General features: G+C 43.5%; 1 protein-coding gene across 3 annotated transcripts; it reads right to left on the reverse strand.

Annotated features, from left to right (window-relative positions):
- Positions 1-1,051: 1,051 nt before the first annotated feature.
- CMTM3 (CKLF like MARVEL transmembrane domain containing 3) lies at positions 1,052-21,065 on the reverse strand. Of its 3 annotated transcripts, none has more exons than XM_064459598.1 (5): positions 20,845-21,065; positions 7,954-8,109; positions 6,053-6,148; positions 4,679-4,796; positions 1,052-2,986 (listed from the first exon to the last, which is right to left on the reverse strand). In XM_064459598.1, the coding sequence occupies exons 1-5, from the start codon at positions 20,956-20,958 to the stop codon at positions 2,958-2,960; spliced, it is 513 nt and encodes a 170-aa protein (XP_064315668.1). In that variant the 5' UTR covers positions 20,959-21,065; the 3' UTR covers positions 1,052-2,957. The 3 variants fall into 3 exon arrangements, with proteins under 3 accessions (XP_064315668.1, XP_064315671.1, XP_064315669.1); XM_064459601.1 differs by lacking the exon at positions 20,845-21,065 and adding an exon at positions 12,092-12,193; XM_064459599.1 differs by lacking the exon at positions 6,053-6,148 and having other exon boundaries at positions 20,845-21,061.
- Positions 21,066-22,274: the final 1,209 nt, after the last annotated feature.

Here is a 22,274-nt window from a genome sequence, read left to right on the forward strand (position 1 = left end):
CAAAAAGCAAAATTAAGTGCAGTAATGGACAAAGTGTTAAAAGGACAGTTCAGCCTCTTATTTCAGTGAGAATCTAAAAAGGCTGTTAGGAAAGGTCTTTTGAATTCCTTAACATCACCTGTCCAAAATCACCCACAAGACTGATCAAAACTTCCACAGTATAAAAGCTTTTAGATGGAAGGTGGGAGAGGAGGGGGAGAGACACTCAAACAGCTTGAGCTGTATGAAGTCATTCATCTGTGATGCCAGCTGATTGTTTTTCCTTTCTGTTAAGTGGCTTTGATTCACACTGTTGATACCGTAAGGCTTCTTGCATTGTTTCTACATAGATTTGTTCCACACTTGGAAACTCTCGTCGCTGCCTAGGTTTGCTTACTGCTGAGTTCTGTTCAACAGCACAGGAAGTCAAAACAGGAATAGTTGCGCTCTAGTTGTAGTGAAGGCATACGTTAGCCTGTACAGGTTTTGGAAATGCCTCCTGGTTGGACCAAGAATGTATTGTGATCAAAAAGAGATGTTTGATTATGATCCTGCTGGTACACTGGAATGAGAACTTCAAAATGGCCTCCATTCTGCAGGTGTAACACGCTTGCGTTGCTAATCCTGAATTGCAGAGAAACCAGTGCTCTCACTGTTTTGGTCTTGTCAGTTGAGGAAAAAAAGCAAGCAAGCAAACCAAAACAAAAAAACCAAACCAAAACCAAGCAAACTTTTCCTCTGCCCTACCCCAGAGTCTGAGCTTAGTGCAATATTGCTGGAAGGAGATGAACAAAAGACTGAGTCAGCCCCCCCTCCAATCAAAATCGCCAATGTCTACTAAATATGCTAAAACTAATTCTTGGTTAAATTCTTTCATGTTTATGCACTGAAGATGAAGTTTCTCCTTGCAAGCCAAGTAAGCATGAGTGATTGGTCTCCAGTGCTGGCTCTGTGCTACTGTCGCCTCCCCAGCACACCGTGCCCTTCCTGATGGAGCTTCTTGAAACACCATACTCTCACTGGTCAGAAGCAAGGCAAAACCAGGTCTCAGAATAAGTAAACACACCAAACATTTCTATTAAAGGAGGTTTAATCTAGCATGATTCTAAATATTAACCATATACTAGTTTCCAGCTGTGACATGCAGTAAAGTTTTAATAAAAAAAAAGGAAATACAAAACAATTGAATATAAAAATGAGCCAAGGTCCCCTGACGTCACAGTGTGTGCCAGTAAAATATGACAGTAGAAAGGAAATAAATGCGGAATTTCGTACTGGAAAAGGTCCAAAGAGAGCGCTCTCATAAAAGCAAAGATTATTTGTCACATTTGGAAGCAACCATTTGTTTTGCTTTTATTCAGTGGTCTAGAAGTAGGAGATGTAGGAGCTGCCTGTTAGACAACTCTGAATCTTGCCAGCACCTTCCCAAGCACCTGCTCACTGTTAGGTACCGTGTTTCTGCCTGACAGCAGCCAGCTGCTAGCAGGGAATTGGAACCCAAGCAGTAATTTTGTTCCAAAGGAAATCTGCCCTTATTGTTTTATCCCTGTTTTTAATTTACTCTGTTAGTACCATCTGCTCTCATTTTAATTACTTTTTGTTAAGGCCATCTGTTCTGGTACTATATTAATTTTTTAAAAACGTATAATTTTCTTTGAAGTAGACTTATTGGATGCCATATATATGGTATGCAGTGCTTTTTTCCAAGCAGTAGGCATTTATAGGTGGACACAGATATTTCAAGGCAGGTTGTGCTACCCATGAAAACACTGCCTTGTAAACTCAGAAGGCTTTTCCCCCAGAATACTAGGCCATGAGATAAGTCATGTCCTTCCAGGAGGAAAAAAACCCCAAAACACATGCACCAAAAAAAGGGCCTGGGAAGATGAATTTCATTGCAGACATTCTTTAGTTAGGAGGTTGGGGTTTTTGCCTTTTCACAGTGGGAAGGATGTACTGCCCTCCTGGGGCCCAGGTATCCTGAGTCTTATGGAAACAGTTGTTTGTTTTGTGAACCCAGTAGACTAACTCCAGTGCTACTTCTTATGGGAGGACCAGTGTCTGCAACACAGAGCATGAGATCAGACTGTGATATCTTGCACACAAATATATGCAGGCTTCGATAGGCAGATAGCATTGGAGGGTATTTGGCAAGCCTTCCTTACCTGTTGTATGTACAAACACATACAAGGGGCTTCCATGCACATGATAGGAAGGGGCTGGTAAGATGATGCCTCATCTGTTCTCTCTCATATCTACGGTGAAGTTGCAGAAGATGGGTTGTGATCCCATCCAAGAAGCTTAAAAAAAGTGATACTGAGTGTTTGATAAGCTAGCTACCCTGCAGCACAATTATACTTTGAGGTTTGCTCTTGCTGCAGATTTCCAGTTGTCAATTTTTCTTGTTGTGGATAGGCAGTAGATATAAATGTATCGAAACCAACATGTTAACTATAATCTATACCTTCAGTGTTTGAGATAGTGGAATGTTCAGACTTCAGATAAAGAAATACTGTTAGTTAATAAAGAAAAATACAAATAAAGTAGAGGCGTTCTGAGCCTCCCTTCTTTGGCATGGCAAGAAGTATAAAAGATATGTGTTCAAGATTTGGAATTAAGAAAGCATATTAAAAGGTCCTCTTATAGGTTTAAAATACTGTGTTCCCATTTACTCAACACATGGTAATGCTGAGTAAGGAGGGGCAATGTCAAATTGAGATGAGTTGTTTGGATACAGACCTCTCTGTCAGGTTGAACTACTATAAAATCCATAGTTCTGAAGGAGTATTTTAATGTCATTGGGAAGAATTTCCTTTTCCACATTACTGCCCTGTTTGTGCTTTGGTGATTCCATAAAAAGTGAGGTGGAAAGAGGATATCAAGGCTGAAATAAGATAGATATTTCAATTGGCCATGCCTTCAGCAAAGAGGAAAGTGCTTGATCATCTTCCCTTCACACTTGGTTGGTGTTCAGGTCTTCAGTTTGAGGTGGAATCTGAGTCGTCTTCTGAAATTTAAAACAAGGAACAATAGTGAAAATGAAAAATGGAAATCTCCATGTCGGCTTTAGCTCTTGCTGGGAGGGATATGCTGCTCTTGGGCAGGTGTCAGCTTCTAAGGATGTGGCTTATTTAGGGAGAATGGTTTTAAGATCACAGTTCTAATATGATGGAGGTTTAAACGGTGTTTCAAAGGACTTAAGAAATGCTGCCGAGAGGCACTTAGACCACTACAATGCAGATACAGTTCAGATGAAAGAAGCTGCAGCGATTACTGTTAGTATGACCACCAAGAGGAAGTCTGCTAAAGACATGCTTCCTGTACTAGTAAGTATTGCTCTTAGCTGTGGGTGACGGTTACACACTGCTGGTTAAACGTATCTGAAAACCAGAAGCTTTAAGACGTTAAGAAATCCCGATAGGCCTATAGAGGTGCATCTTGCCTAAGCTCAAGACTCTGCTTGCAAGGAAGCAGGGGATTTCTGGCCTCAGCAGTTGAGAGCTACAGTATGAATGGGAGCATGGTGCTGGAGGAGCAGTACTGCAGGGCAGAGCCCTTCTTACATGCCCAAATCATTGACACAAAGCTGCGTCACCGCAGATTTGTAAGTTCATGTATTTCTATCTCCATCTCCAGGGGAATTAGAATCAATCTTTAGCCTAATTTTGTATCCTTGTCACCTGATACTCTTTGGAGGTCAGTTCAGTTTGTGGGGGTAAACAGTCTTGTTTCCTCTGATCTGTTCCTTTCGTTCTTCTTTCCTTTGTCTCTCTCTTTGGCTTAAGGCTTGCAAAGCATTTAAGTCTATTAAAATGCCTAGAAAAAACTGTTAGCATTACTATATACCTTCTAGGATTGGGTTTTATGTCTTGGGTTTTGTTTTTGAGGGGTTTTATGGGTTTTGGCTTTGTGTGGAGTGTTTTTGGGGATTTTTCGATTGTTTACTTGTTTTTAAGTGTGGAGCAGTCTTTCATCTGTGTGAGTGCAACGAATACTATCATGGGCACGATGCCTGATGTGGGCTCCTGGGTACTGCAAAATAGCTACCTGTGTCCTGACTTGACTTGAAAAGGGTTTGGACTCCCAGCAGTGGGTTCCTCTTTTTATCTTTGTCTAAGTGGATCTGTCTGATTTGAGGTAGACTATGCCTTCTATATTGGAAAGAAATCTTGTAACAATCTTGTTAATTTTATGCTGTGTTGCCCTTGGATCTCAAGGCCATTTGCTCACAGATGGTCAAAGCTTGACCCTGAATAAGAGGCAATCACAATAAAGAGATGATAAAGAGAAAAGCACTATTGGGCATGAAAGATTGTGGACTAATGGTTGCTAATTATTAAGTTATCAAAAAAAAAAGTAGATGCTTATTTTTAAAGTAAGACATTGTGATGGGAGGAAAAAAGTCTGTGGTGCACAATAATTTCTATGATTGGATTTGGGGTCTTTCAAAGTTAGATGGTGCAGAACTTTACATTACATTTCTGGCTTGCTAGTTATCTTTATAAATCACTGTAATTCCAGTTGTTGTATTTTAAGACTAAGCAGCTTCATAATTCAGCATAGTTGTGGCATACAAAACCAAGATAGCCAAGAATAGAAAATGTTGTTACTGAGAGCTCTTGCTCCCCTGAAGGGCGAAATGGAGAAGAAAATATCATGTTACATGCTCATTTGACCAAAGTGGGGAATTTATACCTACCTTCTGACTTGCGACCTTCAGGGGAATCAGAACTGCCTTGCTTGAGAAAAGTAACCAGGTTATTGAAGATTATGTAGAAATCAATGGCGTAGGCAATTGTGGCTACAAATCCAAACACCTAAAATGGCAAACAATACTCTCTTTAAGAACAGTTCACATCCATAAATAATAAACCAAAATAAGCCTGGCACAAGAAAAATTCTTAAAGAAAACTTGGGCTTGACTTTTTCCTTTTTTTTTGGCCTGTGTCTTTCTAAGAAGACAGGGAAGGGAAATGTTGGTGCCAATGGGTCACAAAACTAAATTACAGCTAATTTAGGAGCCTATAGTGATCCCTGCAGTTGCTCTATCAGATGTGTCCTTAGCCCTTCCCTAGGTTACATCCCTCTCTGGCCCTGGGCACATTCTGAGCATCAGCATTACTCTCTGCTGGGAGCTAGAGGAGAACATAACATGCATCTTCACCATCCCAAGGCATCTCCTTGCTACCAAGAAATCACCTAGATTTCCCTGGTAATAACTTTTTACTGGTTTGCAAGGAGACATGTCTTGAAAAGTGAACTAGATTGAGATAAAATGATTCTGAAGTTACCTGTTTAATGTCAAAGAAGCAGCAGTGTGGCAAGAATAGGCTGGTTTTCAGTCTGAGAAGCTAGGGTAAATGCTGTGTTGCATTGTTCCATGTCTAAATGGAGTGACAAAGATTAAAACAAGGCCTTGGTTTGAAATGATGTATGACTTGGGATGCTTTGGTAGGGGCTGCTGGCTAACACTATGTGGCTATTGTTCTTACCTATGTTTTTAAAGTATTATGCAAATTTTTTGTTGCATACATTATTGATGCTTAAAGTCAAGTTGCAGATGGAGAGGCTGTATCTTATTTCTGAACACAAAATGCAGACGACGAAGGCTCTCTCCTGTATACTGGAGGGTAAAAGGACACTGTGCTTGTTTCAACCCATCCAAGTAAAATGCAGCAGTAGAAGTAGGAGGTTGAAATTACTTAATTTACAGGTTTGGTTTCTTCTATTATTATTCCCTCCATTGAAGGATCTTGATGTTCTTTGCAGTAACAGAGAAATCTATTTTCCCGGTACAGCTGGTGAAATGAGAGAGCAGAATAGGTGCCTTCCCTAAGTAGTGCAGTTAACATTGACCAGCACTGTTAGGATGAAAAAACTATTCATTGATTCAAAACCTGTTTTTTTTCTAAATAACTGACCATTTTTTCCTTGCTTTCGGCAAATCTAATTCTCGGCTAGTTAATTAAAGAAACTTCTCCTACTTGTAATGGGGTCAACATTGAATTGTTTCTAAAGTATGTCCATGTGCAGTTCGCTAAAATACCTAAGTGGAAAGCTCACATCTACTTACTCCTGCTGCTTTAGATGCTCCATCATTATATTTTGAGACAGCAGCAATTGAAATGGCAAAGTAAATAATGGCAGCAGTGACGCACCGCAAGAAATCCTGTAAAATAAGCAATGTTGTGTTCTCAAATTAGACATGTAATTCCAACATATGAACTCCTAAAAATGATTTCAGAAATTACCATTAAAAACCTTTGTTGCTGTGTCAGTGGACTTGCCTGGTGCTGGAGTGTCACTACAGCCTGGTATTTTGTAGTGGATGAATTGATCATCTGGGAAATATTTTTAAATGTGAGATGACCAGAATTGTAGCATGAACTTCTGTTCTTATAGATGTTGGTATAAATCCTACTTTTAACATGTATGCCAGGCAGATCTTTCTTCAGGCTGAGAAGGGCTGTCTTTCTGTGATGTTTAACTTGGGAGTGCAGCAAGGGCTAATGGAAGAATCATTTGAAATACCTTAAAAAGTCCCATCTTTAAGCAGTACCAAAGGCTCTGGAGGAGTGCACCAGTTCTTACGAGGAACAAGCATGTGCTTTTTTCCTTACAGAAGTAGGCCTGTCTGTAGGAACTCCTCATTTAGGAACTAAACCCTTTGTTTTGTGTTCAGAACTGTGATTTATACATAGTATGTACACTTGTAACTCCAGCTGCTAGCCTGAAGTGACCATACCCATTGCTATCATCAAAATATGTACTTCTGTAGCTGAGACTGTAGCCCTGCAGGGCAGGGGCCATGCCCTGTAATACAAGCAGTGATGTGCTGGAGCAACAGTGTCTCTGAACTGTATGTTAAAGAGCTGTGATTCCCAGGGCATGTGTGAATCATGTGAGCTGGAATAATGATATCCTGACCTCTCTTCACAATTAGATCTTCTGCCTTTTCAGAACAGATGGATGAATAAGATACTGTCTCAAAACACAAATCCTGCTAGAAACCTGACTCCTCTGAAATCAGGATGAGGTCAATTATCTACATTCTGTGGCTGGAGTATTATGATAATGGCCATAATAAACATACAAGTGTGCTTTTTTGTCTTAGTTCTGGAATCAGATGCATGTAGAAAATGGGAAAGTGATGGAACTGAGATAACCATCTGAAAACATGCACAGTCACAGTCAAAGTCACTGCTATTGTTCTATCCATCAGTGGCCTTGCTAATGTTATTTTTTACATTGAGAGCTCTAATTCAAATCTCACTCTGATGAAATGTTGCAAAGTTGTACCAAAAGAGAATCCAAATCGATAGGATTAGCATGTTTTTAAGTATTTGTACTGCTAGACCAAAGCTCCGTTTACAATGCATGCTTGAAGCAACAGAGACATCCAGTGGCCAGTGTGCAGTCATCACCTGCAACTACAAACCTGAAAACTCCCCAGTGAATAGCTAGTGGTTTCCTTTGTGTGAAAGAGCATCTGCTGGCCAGGGCTTCCACCCGTGACAAAAGCAGCTGTCAAGTTTGTTTGCATGTGAGTATGACTCTGCATTTCAACAGCACTTACCTGAGTATTTGAAAACATTTGAGTAAAGTATATGCATTACTACATAGCATGCCTCAGTTTCCCCATTTGTAAGGGTGGCAATATTAAGGAGACCCCGGCAGTGGTCAGACTTAGGCTGATGTTGCCTACTTACGAAGACCCAACCCTAAGCCATTTGCCTGGAATCGGGCATAAATTCTGTGCTTTGCTAAAACCATGCTTTGTGTCAGTGCCAAGAAAGCTACAGTATGTAATATAGCATAAAGAGTGCTTTGGGACCTTTTGAATGACAGGCAATATGGACAGGTTTCCAGTAAGGGGGTGAAGTTAACTGTCAGCTTAAACTCCCATATAGTCCCTTTTACTCATGTTATACTGGTCAATTAAATCTGTGTTTCTATATTGCATATTTCACTTACCATCAAAGGCCAGTAGAGTCCTTTAAACTTCTCATTAAGTTTGGAGGCATAGGCAAAACAAAGAAACAGTGCCAGCAGAAACTCCAGGAGTGGTGCCATCATGAAAGAGGTGGCTACAGATGCAATGTAGCAGATAAAGATGATAAATGACAGCACCTACAGTAAAGGGAAAACACAAGTTATTTGCATGGAATAGCAGAGCCTTAGGCAGCTGAGCAGCTTTGAAGCGTTATTCTCACTGCGTATTTCTGTCAGTGCTGCTGGTGATAGTGTATCTTGCTTCCTTTTTTTTTTTTTTCTGGGACCAAATGAATTTTCTTGTTTAGCATGGAGTAAATCTAAAGTAATGGCGTTTATTTCAATGCATGTGAAATCAACTTTTTGGAAAGCTCAGTGGATTTGCACCTCTCTGAGTCAGTAATTTGTTCTATATTATAAACAGTTCTGACAACATAATTCTGAAAATAGAGTGGGGCATTGCCAAGCAAACAGAGCTTTAAGCTTTTAACTCTGACAGTTCTCATTTGAAATCCAAATAATTGCTCAGATAGCCCGAAGTAACTCAGCATTTATAATCTTCTTAGAGTTGAAAGAAAAAAGCCTGCTGTTGATGGATAGAAAAGAGCTAAGAATTAATTATTCTGTGATTTCTGGAAGTCTCTGGTTCTAGTTTTCCAGTGTAGACAGCTGTTTTAGAGAGCAATACGATAGATAACTCCCATATATCTTTATCTCCATGCTGTTTCCTAACTCTACAAATTAATAAAAACGTTAGTCCTTGTTCTATCACTGCTGTACTTTGCTTGGTTCAATTACAGTTCATTTTTTTTATTAATTTGGGAGATTCCTACCATGATACCATTGATATGGCAAATAGCAACCATAGTAGTGATGACATACAACATTATATAGCAATTAACAGCATACCATTCAGTTCATTGGCTGTTCTCACCCAAAATCAAATCCCCTTGAGGCACGCACCGGACTCCTCCCTCCTCCCGCATCACCCACCAAGTGCACCCAGGTCCTGGAGCAAAAGCAATCCCACAAATGGGTTTGCCTTTGCCTGAGGCAGGAGGAACCCAGACTGTTTTCCCCAACGTATTTTTTATGTGCACTACAGGGACTCCCCCTTCCACAAGTATGTAAGGGTTCTGACTGGGCAGGGCCAGCTCGATTGGCAGATCCTGTAGTGTTGACTAACCATGTGGCTTTTGCTAAACGTGTATCCCAGTGTTAAATATTCTACCCCACATTGCTCTCAGCATCGTCTATAATAGTCCATTGTATCTTTTGATTTTCCCAGAGGCTGGTGCATGACAGGGGATGTGATACACCCACTCAATGCCGTGCTCTTTGGCCCAAGTATCTATGAGGTTCTTTTGGAAATGAGTCCTGTTGTCTGACTCAGTTTTCTCTGGGGTGCTGTGTTGCCACAGGACTTACTTTGTGAGGCCCAGGATAGTGTTCCAGGCAGTGGCGTGGGGGACAGGATATGTTTCCAGCCAGCTGGTGGTTGCTTCCACCATTGTAAGGACATGGTGCTTGCCTTGGTGGGTTTGTGGGAGTGTGATATAGTTAATCTGCAAAGCCTGCCTATATTTGTATTTCAGCCATCATCCCCCATACCACAGAGGCTTTACCCGCTTCGCTTGCTTGATTGCAGCACATTTCACATTCATGTATAACCTGCGCAATAGTGTCCATGGTCAAGTCTACCCCTTGATCACGAGCCCACCTGTATGTTGCATCTCTCCCTTAATAGCCTGAGGTGTCATGGGCCCATCGAGCTAGAAATAATTCACCCTTATGTTGCCAGTCCAGATCCACCTCAGCCACTTCAATCTTGGCAGCCTGATCTACCTGCTGGTTGTTTTGATGTTCTTCAGTGGCCCAACCCCTGGGGACATGAGCATCCACATGCCGTACCTTTACAACCAGGTTCTCTACCCAGGCAGCAATATCTTGCCACAATGTGGCAGCCCAGATGGGTTTGCCTCTACACTGCCAGTTGCTTTGCTTCCACTGCTGCAACCACCGCCACAGGGCATTTGCCACCATCCAGGAGTCGGTATATAGAGCACTGGCCACTTTTCCCGTTCAGCAATGTCTAAGGCCAGCTCGATGGCCTTTACCTCTGCAAATTGGCTTGATTCACCTTCCCCTTCAGCAGTTTCTGTGACTTGCTATAGATGCCCTGTTATCTGTATCCTCTTGCTTGAGCAAAGGGATGCTTACGCCTAATGGCTGAGATACTGGTCCATACACTGGACCTCCCAGGACAGTTTCTCCACAACTGAGATAAGGGAGGAAGAGAGACTTGCTTCATACTCCCGGAGTTCATCAATCAACTCCGCCACCATTGGTGCCCCTTCCTCTCTCCAGGACATTACTGCCAATGAGTTTGCATACAAGGACGGTGTGCTCCGTACAAACTTCTGCCACATGGGTAGTGTGCACTGGCCCTTATCTGGATCTTTGGGTGACTGTTGATCATCCAGGTCACCATAAATCACCTCAAGCATGGATAGTTCCCTCAGGTACTGGGTACCTTTCTCCATGGTCATCCATTTTCCTAGGCAAAATACAATATCTTCCTTGAAGGGAAGATATTTCTCTCACACCTGACAGGAGTCACCTCCAGAGACTGAGGGCTTGTTTCCCTTTCCCAATTGCTTTGTCAATGCCCCCTTCCCTAGAAAGTGATCCCAGTTGTTTTGCTTCCTTCCCCTCTAATTCGAGACTGCTGGCCCTGTTTTCCCAGCATCGGAGCAGCCAGGTGACAATGTGCTCACCTGAATGATGGCTAAAATCTTTTTGCATATCTCACAACTCACTCAAGGATAGGGATCGGGTAGTTTCCGTTTCTTGTACACATTCTTCCTCTTCCTCCTCCTCTCCTTGTGATGGCCCTGCTTCTTCATCATCTATTTCTAAATTAGTTGACTTTATCTTCCAAGATTTCTTCTGGTGTGTAGGGGTGACTGATACTGGCACTGGCAGGTCCTCTGATTTAGCTGCAATGCTTGTCACCAGGGTTGGAGTGGCTGCAGTGTCTGTTGTGGGTGTTTGAGTGGCTGCAGTGCTTGTCGCTTTCCTTGTCTGTATCTTTTTAGATCCAGAGGCCTTCTCTTCCCCTTGGGGGTACTGAAGAGTGTTAAACAGGGCTCAATAGGCATGGGCCAGGCACATTGCAGTAATTTGTATCTCTCTAGAATTGCCAGGGTGACAACATACTTCCTCCAAATATTCTACTAATTTTTCAGGATTCTGCACTTGTTCAGGGGTGAAGTCCCACAACATAGTATGCGTTTGCCATACTATCCCACATACCCTGCCACATGTAGCTATCGAGCCTTGGGGCAGATCTCTGGATGATATTCTTAAATTGCTTATTAACCTTAGACAGAACTGAAACCACCTGCCAAAGCAATACCAGCAGATGTATCTTAACTACTCAAGGATGTTCAAGATACTGAAAAGTTGTAATGAAGGAGGAGGCATTATATAAGATGGTAGCTACGGTGCCATTCTGTATTTCCTCCATAAAAAGCCTCTAAGAGGAGGAGGTACAATTGCTAATTGTCTCCATGAGGTGGTAGCCGAAGTACAGTAACAGCTTCCATGCAAGACCCAAATAACGATAACTCTCAAGGCCAGTGCTTTAATAACAGATCTCCTAGACAAAACATCTCTAATCAATGCAGAGCCCAGCAAACTACAAAAACCAACAGCAATTTTTAACATATACTTCAAAATCAGCATGATGCAGATCAGATAAACTAATATTGAGATCAGATGAATCAATGCTGTGACCAGCAACGGTTATTATCTCAAACCCTTTGTGCCCCATGTTGGGCACCAAAAAGGACTGTCATGGTTCAGCCCCAGTCGGCAGCTGAACACCACACAGCCACTCGCTCACTGCCCCCCACCCCTCTGGGATGGGGGATAGAATCGGAAGAGCAAAAGCCAAAAAAAAAACCTTGTAGGTTGAGATAAGAACAGTTTAATAATTAAAATAAAATAATAATGACAATAATGATGGTTATTATAGTAATAACAATAATGATAATATAATAAAAAGGAAAAGGGAAAAAGGGAAAAAACCAGAAACACAAATGATACAACTACTCACCACCCGCCAACCGATGCTGCTGGTCCCCAAGCTGCAATTGCTGCTTCCTTCCCCTGGCCAGCTCCTCCCAGTTAACATACTGGGCATGACATTACATGATATGGAATATCCCTTTGGCCAGTTAGAATCCGCTCTCTTAGCTGTGCTCCCTCCCCTCCCGGTTTCTTGTGCACCCGGCAGAGCATGGGAAGCTAGAAACGTCCTTGACTAGTCTAAGCACTACCCAGCAACAACCAAAACATCTGTGTGTTATCAACATTGTTTTCATACTAAGTCCAAAGCACAGCACTATGCCAGCTACAGTGAAGAAAATTAACTCTATCCCAGCTTAAAACCATGACATTTTCCCATTCAATTAAAATACCTTTAGAATATAGTTTATGGCTCAAAATAGAAAGTTTCACGATGGGAAAATGGCTAAAGAAAATGCATTTTCACCTAAACCAAACAGCACCAAAGTACTTCTGGACTTTCAGCTACTGTCTTTGTGAAAGTGGGAGGTGAGGAAACTGGAGAAACTTAATAAAATTTTCAGTTGATGTAATAGGAGTTGGTCACCTCCAAGAAAAGGCTCCAGCCCTACTGCTCTACTGCCTCGCATGGTAACTGGTTGCTGTTTTCTTCAAATGAGCTTAAAATAAAAAAAAGTAGCTAGCATGCTGAATAAAATATTTTCTGCATATATATTATGTACTAGTTTACACCTGAGCTCCTCTATTCAGCTTTTCCTCTTGGAGACAAATCTCTGCCTTAGCAATGCTCAGAGATGCTTTTGGTCAACACAGCAGCAGGTACTGTTTGAGCATTAGATTACAAAGAGTTTTTGAACGTACTCTAAATTAGGACACTGACATTCTCACTCATCTAATACTGAAAATAGATGTATTATTTTTCCCCAGATGGCATGTCTGAAGGCAGATGTGGCTTCCTGAAAAGCATAAATGTTTAGACTGTGATGATCAATGCATTTGCCTCATTAAATATTTCAGATCTATGGATTTATTTGCTGCTACCATGTCTTCCTGGGAACCACATGTATCTCATGAAAAATCATCATTATACTTGAAGGAAAAGGCTGCTATAATTAATTATTAATTAATAATGACTCCTATGAGAGGTCAGTCAACCCTCAAATACATGTATCAGAAGAGTCCGTTTAGGTTTAGGGGGCAACTAGGCAGTTCAATCCTGTTTAAATAATTTCTTTAATTAACAAGCCTTTATTCTAAGCCTGTTTTTTGAGGAAGGCAGTTCTTGCCCAGGATGCTAATAACTGGAGTATATTGCTTTGATCCATTAGGATTGCATGGTGAGGTTCAAGAGGATGTGACACTTTTAGTAAGATACTGTATTTATCTTTAAATGCCTGTGCATTGTTTTGGTTTCCTTGGGTTTTAAGAAACCAATCCAGTATAATATATAGAGTTGGCTTCTGCATCAAGGCCTGTTACCTGTTAATATTTACCTTATTTGTTGTTATTTATCCTATTATTATTTGCTTATTGCTGACATAGCCTCTTTGCACGTTTTTCTAGAGTTTTGGTATAGCAGAGGGAACTCATTCAATGCATCTTATCCTTAACGTGGTATTTTATTTCTGTGAATGAAAAGCAATATGTACTGTTTGAAGACACGTGGATATAACAGAACTTGAAAACTGCTCAGAGAGGACTTCTTCCTCCTTCCTATCACACTGCCTATTGTCCTCCCACCCCATGGAATAAAAACAGAAAGGGCTGGACTTCAGCTTTGTGAAACTGCTTCACTTGCATTTGTGGAACATAATTTTGACAGGTTTTCATTTTTTCTTGCTTTAAAAAGAAATCACCACGTATCTAGGACATTTTTTCTTTCTTGTCTGGTGTTTAAAAAAAACTCTTCCTTTTTCTGGCTAAAAGGAAAGTGTGTGATAACTGAGATGTGGAGGCAGAGAAGTACACAGGGACGAACAGCAGCAGGGAGGAGACACGTTTTGGATAGGTCCCACCGACAAACCCCCTTTCAATAGCAGAACATTAGACCTGAACTAAACTTGGTAGATCTCTTATGAAAGAATTAAACTCAGTGTTAAATAATAATCATACTACAGCAGTTGAGGGGAGGTGGAGTGGCAAATTTCAGATACGTAAGTTGAAGATGCACAGCAGAGATCACCGATATAGATTCTGTTCAATATGGTGACTCCTGTGCTCTGTCTGCCTTTAAACAGAGAAAAAGTTTTTCTGTCAGAAGCATTAACTGTTAGGTGAAACAAGGAGCCCTTGTGTTCTCTTAAGTTCAGCCTTATGGTAATTTGTGCAATTTAAGATTCCTGCTGTCTTCCCCTCACCCTGATGGCACTGGGTATGTCTGCAGTGGTTTGAAACACATTGCAGTGCCCAAGACCCTGCTGTGACATGCTCAGGATGCAAACAGAAACTTGTTTTGTGGCAAGAGCGCACCGCGGGGCTCCTGCTGCAGTGTGCTGGTGTGCCAGCAGGATTCCTGCTTGGGTGCAAGGTAAGTTGCTGAAGAGACAAAAGAATCAGTCTGAGCATTTCAGCTTTCTAATTTGGTCTGATCCCGAGAAGCTGGCATCTGGGGAAATATTAGTTGTCCATTTTAAAATCTAGTTAACAGGCCAGTTACTTGCTCAGACAAACCCCATAGTTGTTGGTAGGATCACAGCAGTCTCCTTTTTCCCGTTCCTCAGCCCTGATGAGCAGTAATTGTACTCTTGCCATCACCACCACCTTCAGTGGTGAGCTTGAGTCCAGCCCGTCCCAGTTCTCCACTCCGGACTCTACTTGTCAGCATCCTGTTGTGCAGGGAAAGTGCACTCAAGGCCCCATTTAAAAAAAAACAAAAGACCCTTGATGTTCAAGAAGTCCCTTGATTTCAATGGATTATTGATGATAATAGCAAAAGGTAAAGAAGCTGACATGAAGTGTGATAATTGCTCTCCAATTAAGCATCATTCCTCATTTTGGATGCATTCAGAGACTGAAAAGGCCCAAGGAAGATTTTAGGTGAGATACACGCCTACAAAACAGTGGACCAGATTTTGAGAATGAAGGTTTGAAAGATGGTGTTTTTAGATGCTATGGTTTTCATTGAGGCAACGCTAGAATGCGTTGGAAGGAGAGGCAGGCAGACATTAGAAAGAGCAAGAGAAGCAAAAGAAAGGAGGTGCCTGAAGGCTTTGTCAGGTGACACCACAGTGCTACAGCTTGTTCTTCAGTTTTCTTTTTTTGTCTGCCTGGCGGCTATGTCGCAGCCCTGACATGGACTTTAACACCAGATCTACTCAGTAACTTAGGTACAGCCCTACATAATACAAGAGCCCACAAAGCTGTCGGCTTTTGATGATGTTTCTCATTTCTCCTTGTTTAGAGATCATTTCCTCTCTGACAGGTGGAGTATACGGACTGCCTGAGCAATATCGGATGTTATCTATTACTATCTTTTCTGAATTATAAAAGTGAGTAGGTATTGTGTTATCTTGCCTGACCATCTAATTGCAGTGCTACTAACTGAAGCAGTTGATGTAATCTAAAAATTTGGTAATATTAAAAATATGCCTCTCCGGCCATGATAAAAACATTGATATGCCAGTCTGTACCCAGAAATAATGAAGACCTATTTCCTTACTCTTCCAGATTGCTAGTCTTTGAGACAATCATCTGGCAAACTGAAGGTTGCTCTAAAAATGACAAATTCAAAAGCAACCTTCAGAATATAGCCTGACCCCTCTAAAGACTGTCAAATGATCTCCTGCACATCACACTTGTTCTGCACCTTTTTTCCTGAAGCTGCATGTTGAAAAGTGATTTCAGAGAAAGGTCAAGCAATGGGATCTTGTCATTTTTCTCACAGCTCTGTGTCTATGCTAAAAAAAACACTACAGAGGAAGTTTGTGAGCTCAATGCAGTTGCAAGCTGCAAGTAGCACTTTCAGACTCAGAAAGCACTGCCGCTTCTAGGAGGAAAAAAAAAAGTAGTGTTTCATCAGTTTTGTCCACTTGTTACACAGGGGGGTTCTTTGTCCTTCGGGATTACATCCTTGGCATTGATAGCAGCTAGGACTCTGAGTTGTTCCTGCACTACTGTTGAAAGTTTAGTGTGATTTTTGCCAGCTTCGCTGTGGAGGAGTATGTGGATGCAGAAAGTTCTAGTGTAGCAAAGAACAGAGCAGGGTCATTCACAGTCTGGCAGTGGAAGGCTATAAAAAATCCTGGCAAAAAAAGAGGCCTGATTCTTCATTCAGCAACTTTTTCTGTGGGAATGGGAATGCACATAAACAAACTAGTTTTCCTTTTTTAAAGGAATTTCTGTTATTGACTTTCAAAAAGTAATTTTCTCCCATGTAATTATTACTTAATGTTACATTGCTGGGCTTCTTAAATTGGCCAGGCATTATGAAGTTACACTTTATCATATAACCAGGTTGCAATTTAAGGTATAAAAAGTAATTAGTTACAATGGTTAGAAAGCACTGTGCTGCTTATGGGAGGGAGGACTGCTGAAGTGCCAAGGTCATGGCAGAGCATGAAGGCGTCCGCCTCCTCCATGCGGAGAGAACAGACCCACTGCAGCCCGTCAGGGATGATGTGGATGCCAGGAAGCAGCTGACATCATTGCTCGCTGCTATGCACACCCCCGTGCCCTCCGCTCGTTGTTCTGCGCGGTCAGACACCCGCTCCTCATTTCCCCTCCACAGAACAGCCTTGCTTAAACAGTTTTAAAAGTGCCTCTTTTGGAAGAGAGTCCATTTTGTTATTGTTTACTGGCAGAGAGAGAAAGTAGATAGCTTAATGGTCTCTGCTATTCAGTTACTTCTCTGTTGTACTTGTTGTGGAGCTGAAGTTCTTGGTTTCCCCAGAATTAGCTGCAAGGGTCACCTTCTGGCTACAGACCCAGAGAAAGGCACAGGGATTGTCTTCCAAGGAGGCTTTACACAGAGCACCTGGAAGTTTCAGTTATGAAGGTCAGTTCAGAGAAGACTGAAAAGACAGAAGACAGGAAAAGAGGAGAAAATCAGGCACAATGATTTCTACATCCTTTGTGACACCACAAAGGTGACACAACCTTATAAAGGACAACCTTATATGTTCATACTACATTTGTATTAAAAAAATTATCTAGTCCCATTGCATACTGGCTCCAGGGGACTAAAGAGATACCAATTAAAGTAGTCATCAGGACAAACAAAAAAGCTTGACTGAAATTGCCGGGGTGAGCAGCAGAATGTCTAAGAGCAGATCTTGCCTGGACAAGCTATGGTGGCAGGTATAAGAGTGGCAGTTAAATGGTTCCAACACAGCACAGAGGGAACTGAGAAATGCATCTCCTAAGCAGGGAAAAGAGCATGGATGAGATGTTGACCTTCAAGTTAGCAACTTGAGTATTTAGGAAAAATGAGCAGCTTAAGAGGTGTGTTAAAATATATAGAAGAAATAATGGTATGGAAAGAAAATATAAAGGAAAAAAGAAAAAAATTAACCTAGCAGATAAAGAATGGTGATTAGAAAGTGGAGGAGCAAGGCAGTGAGGATAAATAGGGTCAGGAAAGCCAGCAAAGCTTATATATGTGCTTGATGTTACTGCTTCTTTGTGGCTGTGTAGCTATCCCAGGTGGAATAAAACAATTACTAAGGCAGGAAGATCAAAAGGAAAAGGAGCTGGGGGGTGGGGTGGTGGGTGGTGGAACTTTCTTCTCTGAACAAAATTTGAGATTATAATTAAGCTTCTAGCAGTCATCAGCTTCATCACCAGTATAACTCGTTCTAGAGGAAGCACCAGGATGGCAAGACCTGATAGCCCACAGAGCACTTTACATGCCAATGTGAAAATTACACCCGACCCCTGTAAAGATACATACTTCATGTGAAAACATCTGTAAATGTTATTTTTAAAAAGCAGCTACAGCAGTTTCCTTCAATCCGAACACAGCAATGCTTGCCGGCAGTGCTGAGCTCCCACGCTCCCGGTGCAGCTGCCTGTACGACCTTCCCTGGGACGCCCTGAGCCGCGCTGCAGGCACCAGCACTCCCAGCCGCCCCCCGCAGCGCAAGTGAAGGGAAGAGGCTGGGGTGAATGTGGCAGTTGTCTTCATTTACGAAGTCTGCTGTAATTTATGGTGGCTGAACCGATCATTTGCCAGCCACTTCTACTGGGCGACATGAGACTTTTTAATGAGGTTACTTTCACCAAGTAGACAAACAGCACAGTTGCATTTGCTGAAGCCAACTCCTGTTCCCTTTCTGCTGGAGGCTGGAAAGGAGAAGTATAACCATCTACCCCAGTCAAGATATGTTTGCAAGTTGCTGCTTTGGTTCGTTGGTAATATATTTTTCAGTATAGGGTGGTTTGCTTTTTGAACGTTGAAAAAACTGACTTGGCATTTCCTGTAGCTGAACAGAGAACCTCAGATCTACCTGCAGGGAGGCCAGTATTTGCATCACTGTAAAGATGGAGAAATCAAGCGTGCTTCTCATGACTTGCCAAGCTGCCAAATGATAATGTGACAGAGATATCTGGTAACAATGATGACAGCCCTGTTTTGTTTCTGAACGAAAGACAGTATTCAAAATCTGTATCCCATGAATATTATTTACATACATTTATGCAGAACGCAGCCCCACCCCACATTAGTACTGTGTCAAAGAGGAAAAATCAAACACTCAAGACAAGAAATACAAAGCTAAGATGAAACACAGATTTAAACTATGGCAGATTTAACTTGGACTCATCTTCAATTATTTGGCACTGCACTTCTCTAATTGTATACAGACTGGATTTATTCTGGGGTCTGTGTTGTCTTCAAGGATTTCTTCTGGCAAAGCTGAGACAACTGGAGAGAAACTACTGCTGCCTCCCCTCTGCCAGGAAATGACATCCTAAGTATGGGGGCTGGCCTGCAAGGAGCACAGAAAGCTTAGCGGCAGCTTCGGCGGATGGGATTTTGGAGCTGCTTTCAGCCGGCCAAACCTTCAGGAAGCCCTGAGTGGCCTTACAAAGGATAAATACCTGTTTTGTCAAGACAGAGCAGTTTTTATGACTCCAAGGAGACATAATCAATGCTTCTCTATGACAGCAAAAGGGTGAGTCTGATCCCGTGACCAAAACAGTATTCTTCGAATATGTCATCATTCAGAGATGTTAAAAAGCCAGGCTCTCTGAAAGCCATCATTTACTGGCTGTAACCTTATGTAGGAAATTCCAGTACATGTTATAGCGTGTAACAAAAACACATGCCAAAGGAGCAAAGTTAGTTGGGCTTTGGTATCTTCTAAATGTGCTTTTTTGCCAACTACAGATACTGCATGAGTGATGGGGGGTATGTGGAATTTTTACAGCATTTTTTGTGGAGCTGACACAGCCCCTGTTCCCCACCATGGAAGTCATCCTCATCTCCCGAATGAATGGTTTTGGTTCTCAAAGCCAGCCCCGCATCTCCTGGCTGTTCCCCTTGCTGCCTGCTACAAGGTAGTGCCCACAGCCTCACAGACCCCCAGGGCTGGCCAGGGAGCTGATGGTGCTGCCTGCTTGCTGCCCATTCCTTCCCTTTCTCTTGACTGAATTTCTGTGTTTCCTTCCCTGAACTAGCACAGTGGATAGCCAGAGACACCTTACACATCTAAACAGTGCTACTACTACTCCTAGTTTGAGCTGTCCTGATATTTGAGTACCTGCTCTCAAAACTTCTGCTAAAATTGTAGAGAACTTGGTGTTTAAATTTCTCATTATTTCTAGTACGAATGATGGTGAAAGTCTAATTTCAATAAATTCACTTTTAAAATTTAACTTTTAATTGTCAAATGTCTGCTACCCAGGAGGTAAGTTTTCTCTTTCCCGACCACGTGCGTACCATTTCATCTGTCAGGCTTTAAGCCTTTACAAGCAAAAAACTGGAAAGTGTTACGCCAAAAATCAAAGGCCTGTAATTATCACTAGCCCAGATCTCGCAGCTTGGAGCTAAGGGCAAACCACAGTGTATTTCTGGGGGAGCAGTGCTTCCACCATCAGAGCACACTTGTTTCTAACGATTATTACTTGGTACTTTCACATGAACGTAACTGGCTCCATAGCAGGGAGCAAGCACGGCCCTCGGTGCGGTCAGGGAGGAACATGGTTTTTGAGAGCTCAGGACAGCAGTTGAGGGGTCGTGATGCTCTATATAATACCACACACTGTAAATTAAGGTCTTTGCTGACATACTTAGGATAAGCTATCTTGTAAAGCATGCCTCATCCGTGGCACTAGGGGATAATGCAAATCTGGTCAGCAGCGGTGACTGGATTCACGCTGCAAAGAGGTTAGAAGGCGATCAAAGCCATTTTTAACTGAAAAGGGGTTCCTGCTGCAGGGGAGCACGTTTAAGGCGCTGGAAGCTTGCCGTGACAAGTATTTTGGTTCCCTAACGTGCTCCGCCGGCACACGATCAGCCAAACTTCCAGCCCTGGGGTCCCCCCGCATTCGCGTGGCCGCTCCCCGCGGCACCGCACGGGTCCCTGCACCTCGGAAGCGGGGTGAGCCCCCCTCCCGCACACACCGCCGCGTCCCGGCAGTCCCCGGCGCGTTACGGGGGGGGGAGACCGGAGCTCCCGGCCTCGCCACCAGCTCTGCCCCCGCCTGGCACCAGGGCGGGGGCTGCGCTCCGCCACCGAGAGTCCCGCGTGTCCATCGCCCCCGCCCCAAATCCGTGCGAGTCCGCCCCCCCGCCCCGGGGGCACTGCTCTCTCCCGGCCCCCGCCCGGGTGCCCCTGCCCTTACCGACTCGGCGACAAGCAGCTGGCTCTTACGGGAGCCGAGGAACTCCCGGGCGGGCAGGAGGGAGCCCAGGCCGGGCGGCGGCGGGGCGGCCCCCGCGGGCTCTGCCTCGGCCATGGCTGCGAGCGGCTGCCCCGGCGGGCGGGTGGCGGGCGCGTGGCGGGCGGGATGGGCCCGTTTTCTTTTCCTTTTTCTTTGTTTTTTTTTTGAGGGAGGGAAGCGGAAATCGTGACACTGCGGAAACGTGAAAAAAAGTTTCAGCATCCCCAAATCTGGGGGGTGGCGGCCGTGTGGTCGGGGCGGCGGGAGGGGCAGCTCCGCCGGCTGCCCGGGGCTGCCCACAGCGTGCGGGACCGGAGGGTCCCGCAGGGGCAGCGGTGCCCGGGCTGCGGGCACCCCCGGCGGCGCCAGGCCGGCTCCGGCCCGAGTCCGGGGCTCCGGGGCCCGAGCGCGGCGGCTGCGGCCGGTGCCGCCGGTGGGTGCCCGCACAGCCCGTCGGTGCCCACCCGGCTGGCCCTGTCGCCGGTGGCAGCAGCCCCGGCAGGTCAAGGCACAGCTCGGCCTCTCAGTACGCATTTTACCACAGACCCACTTTTCACAGCATGTGCCCCTTATTTGAATCATTGAATCATTAAGGTTGGAACAGACCTCCAAGATCATCAGGTCCAACCTCCAACCCAACACCACCATGTCTCCTAAACCACGCCCTGAAGTGCTTTGTCTACACGTTTTTTGAACACCTCCAGGGACGGTGACTCCACCACCTCTCTGGGCAGCCTGTGCCAATGCCTGACCACTCTTTCAACAAAGAAATTTTACCTAATAGCCAATGTAAACCTCCCCTGATGCAACTTGAGGCTATTTCCTCTTGCCCTATCACTAGTGACTTGGGAGAAGAGACTGACACCCAACTCACTACAACCACACTCACAAACGTCTTCACTTGCTTTTGCCCGCTGCCCTGTGTCAGCCCTGAAACCCTCTTCCATGGCCAGGGTGGTCGGTACTTGGTGCAGGCAGTCTCAGTTGGAGGGCACTGACCTTCCTCTTTGCCTCCTCGAGCAGCAGTCCTCAGAGACACACATTTTATCTGGCCTATAATACTAATTTAATTTTATCTACCATCTTCATTGCACTGCAGTACAGTTGTGATTGCATCATGCCAGGGAAGCAGTGTGGTTATTTTCAGCACTATTCCGAACAGAAAAACAAAAATTTGGTGATCACAAAGTCTCACAGCAATAAAGCATTCACGTGGCATGAGACGGTCATCAGCCAGGACACCGATCTATGGAATGAGGAACTGCAAGTAAGGGCGAAGAAAAAAATCTGTTCCTAAGAATGTTTATTGGTACATTAAACAAAGTAATTTTTACTACAGGTGCACTTAATAAACAAATAATGTTAAATAATGCACTTAGGCCTATTTGTAT

This window comes from Phalacrocorax carbo, chromosome 8 (genome assembly GCF_963921805.1).
Source record: "Phalacrocorax carbo chromosome 8, bPhaCar2.1, whole genome shotgun sequence".
NCBI classification, from domain to species: Eukaryota; Metazoa; Chordata; class Aves; order Suliformes; family Phalacrocoracidae; genus Phalacrocorax; species Phalacrocorax carbo.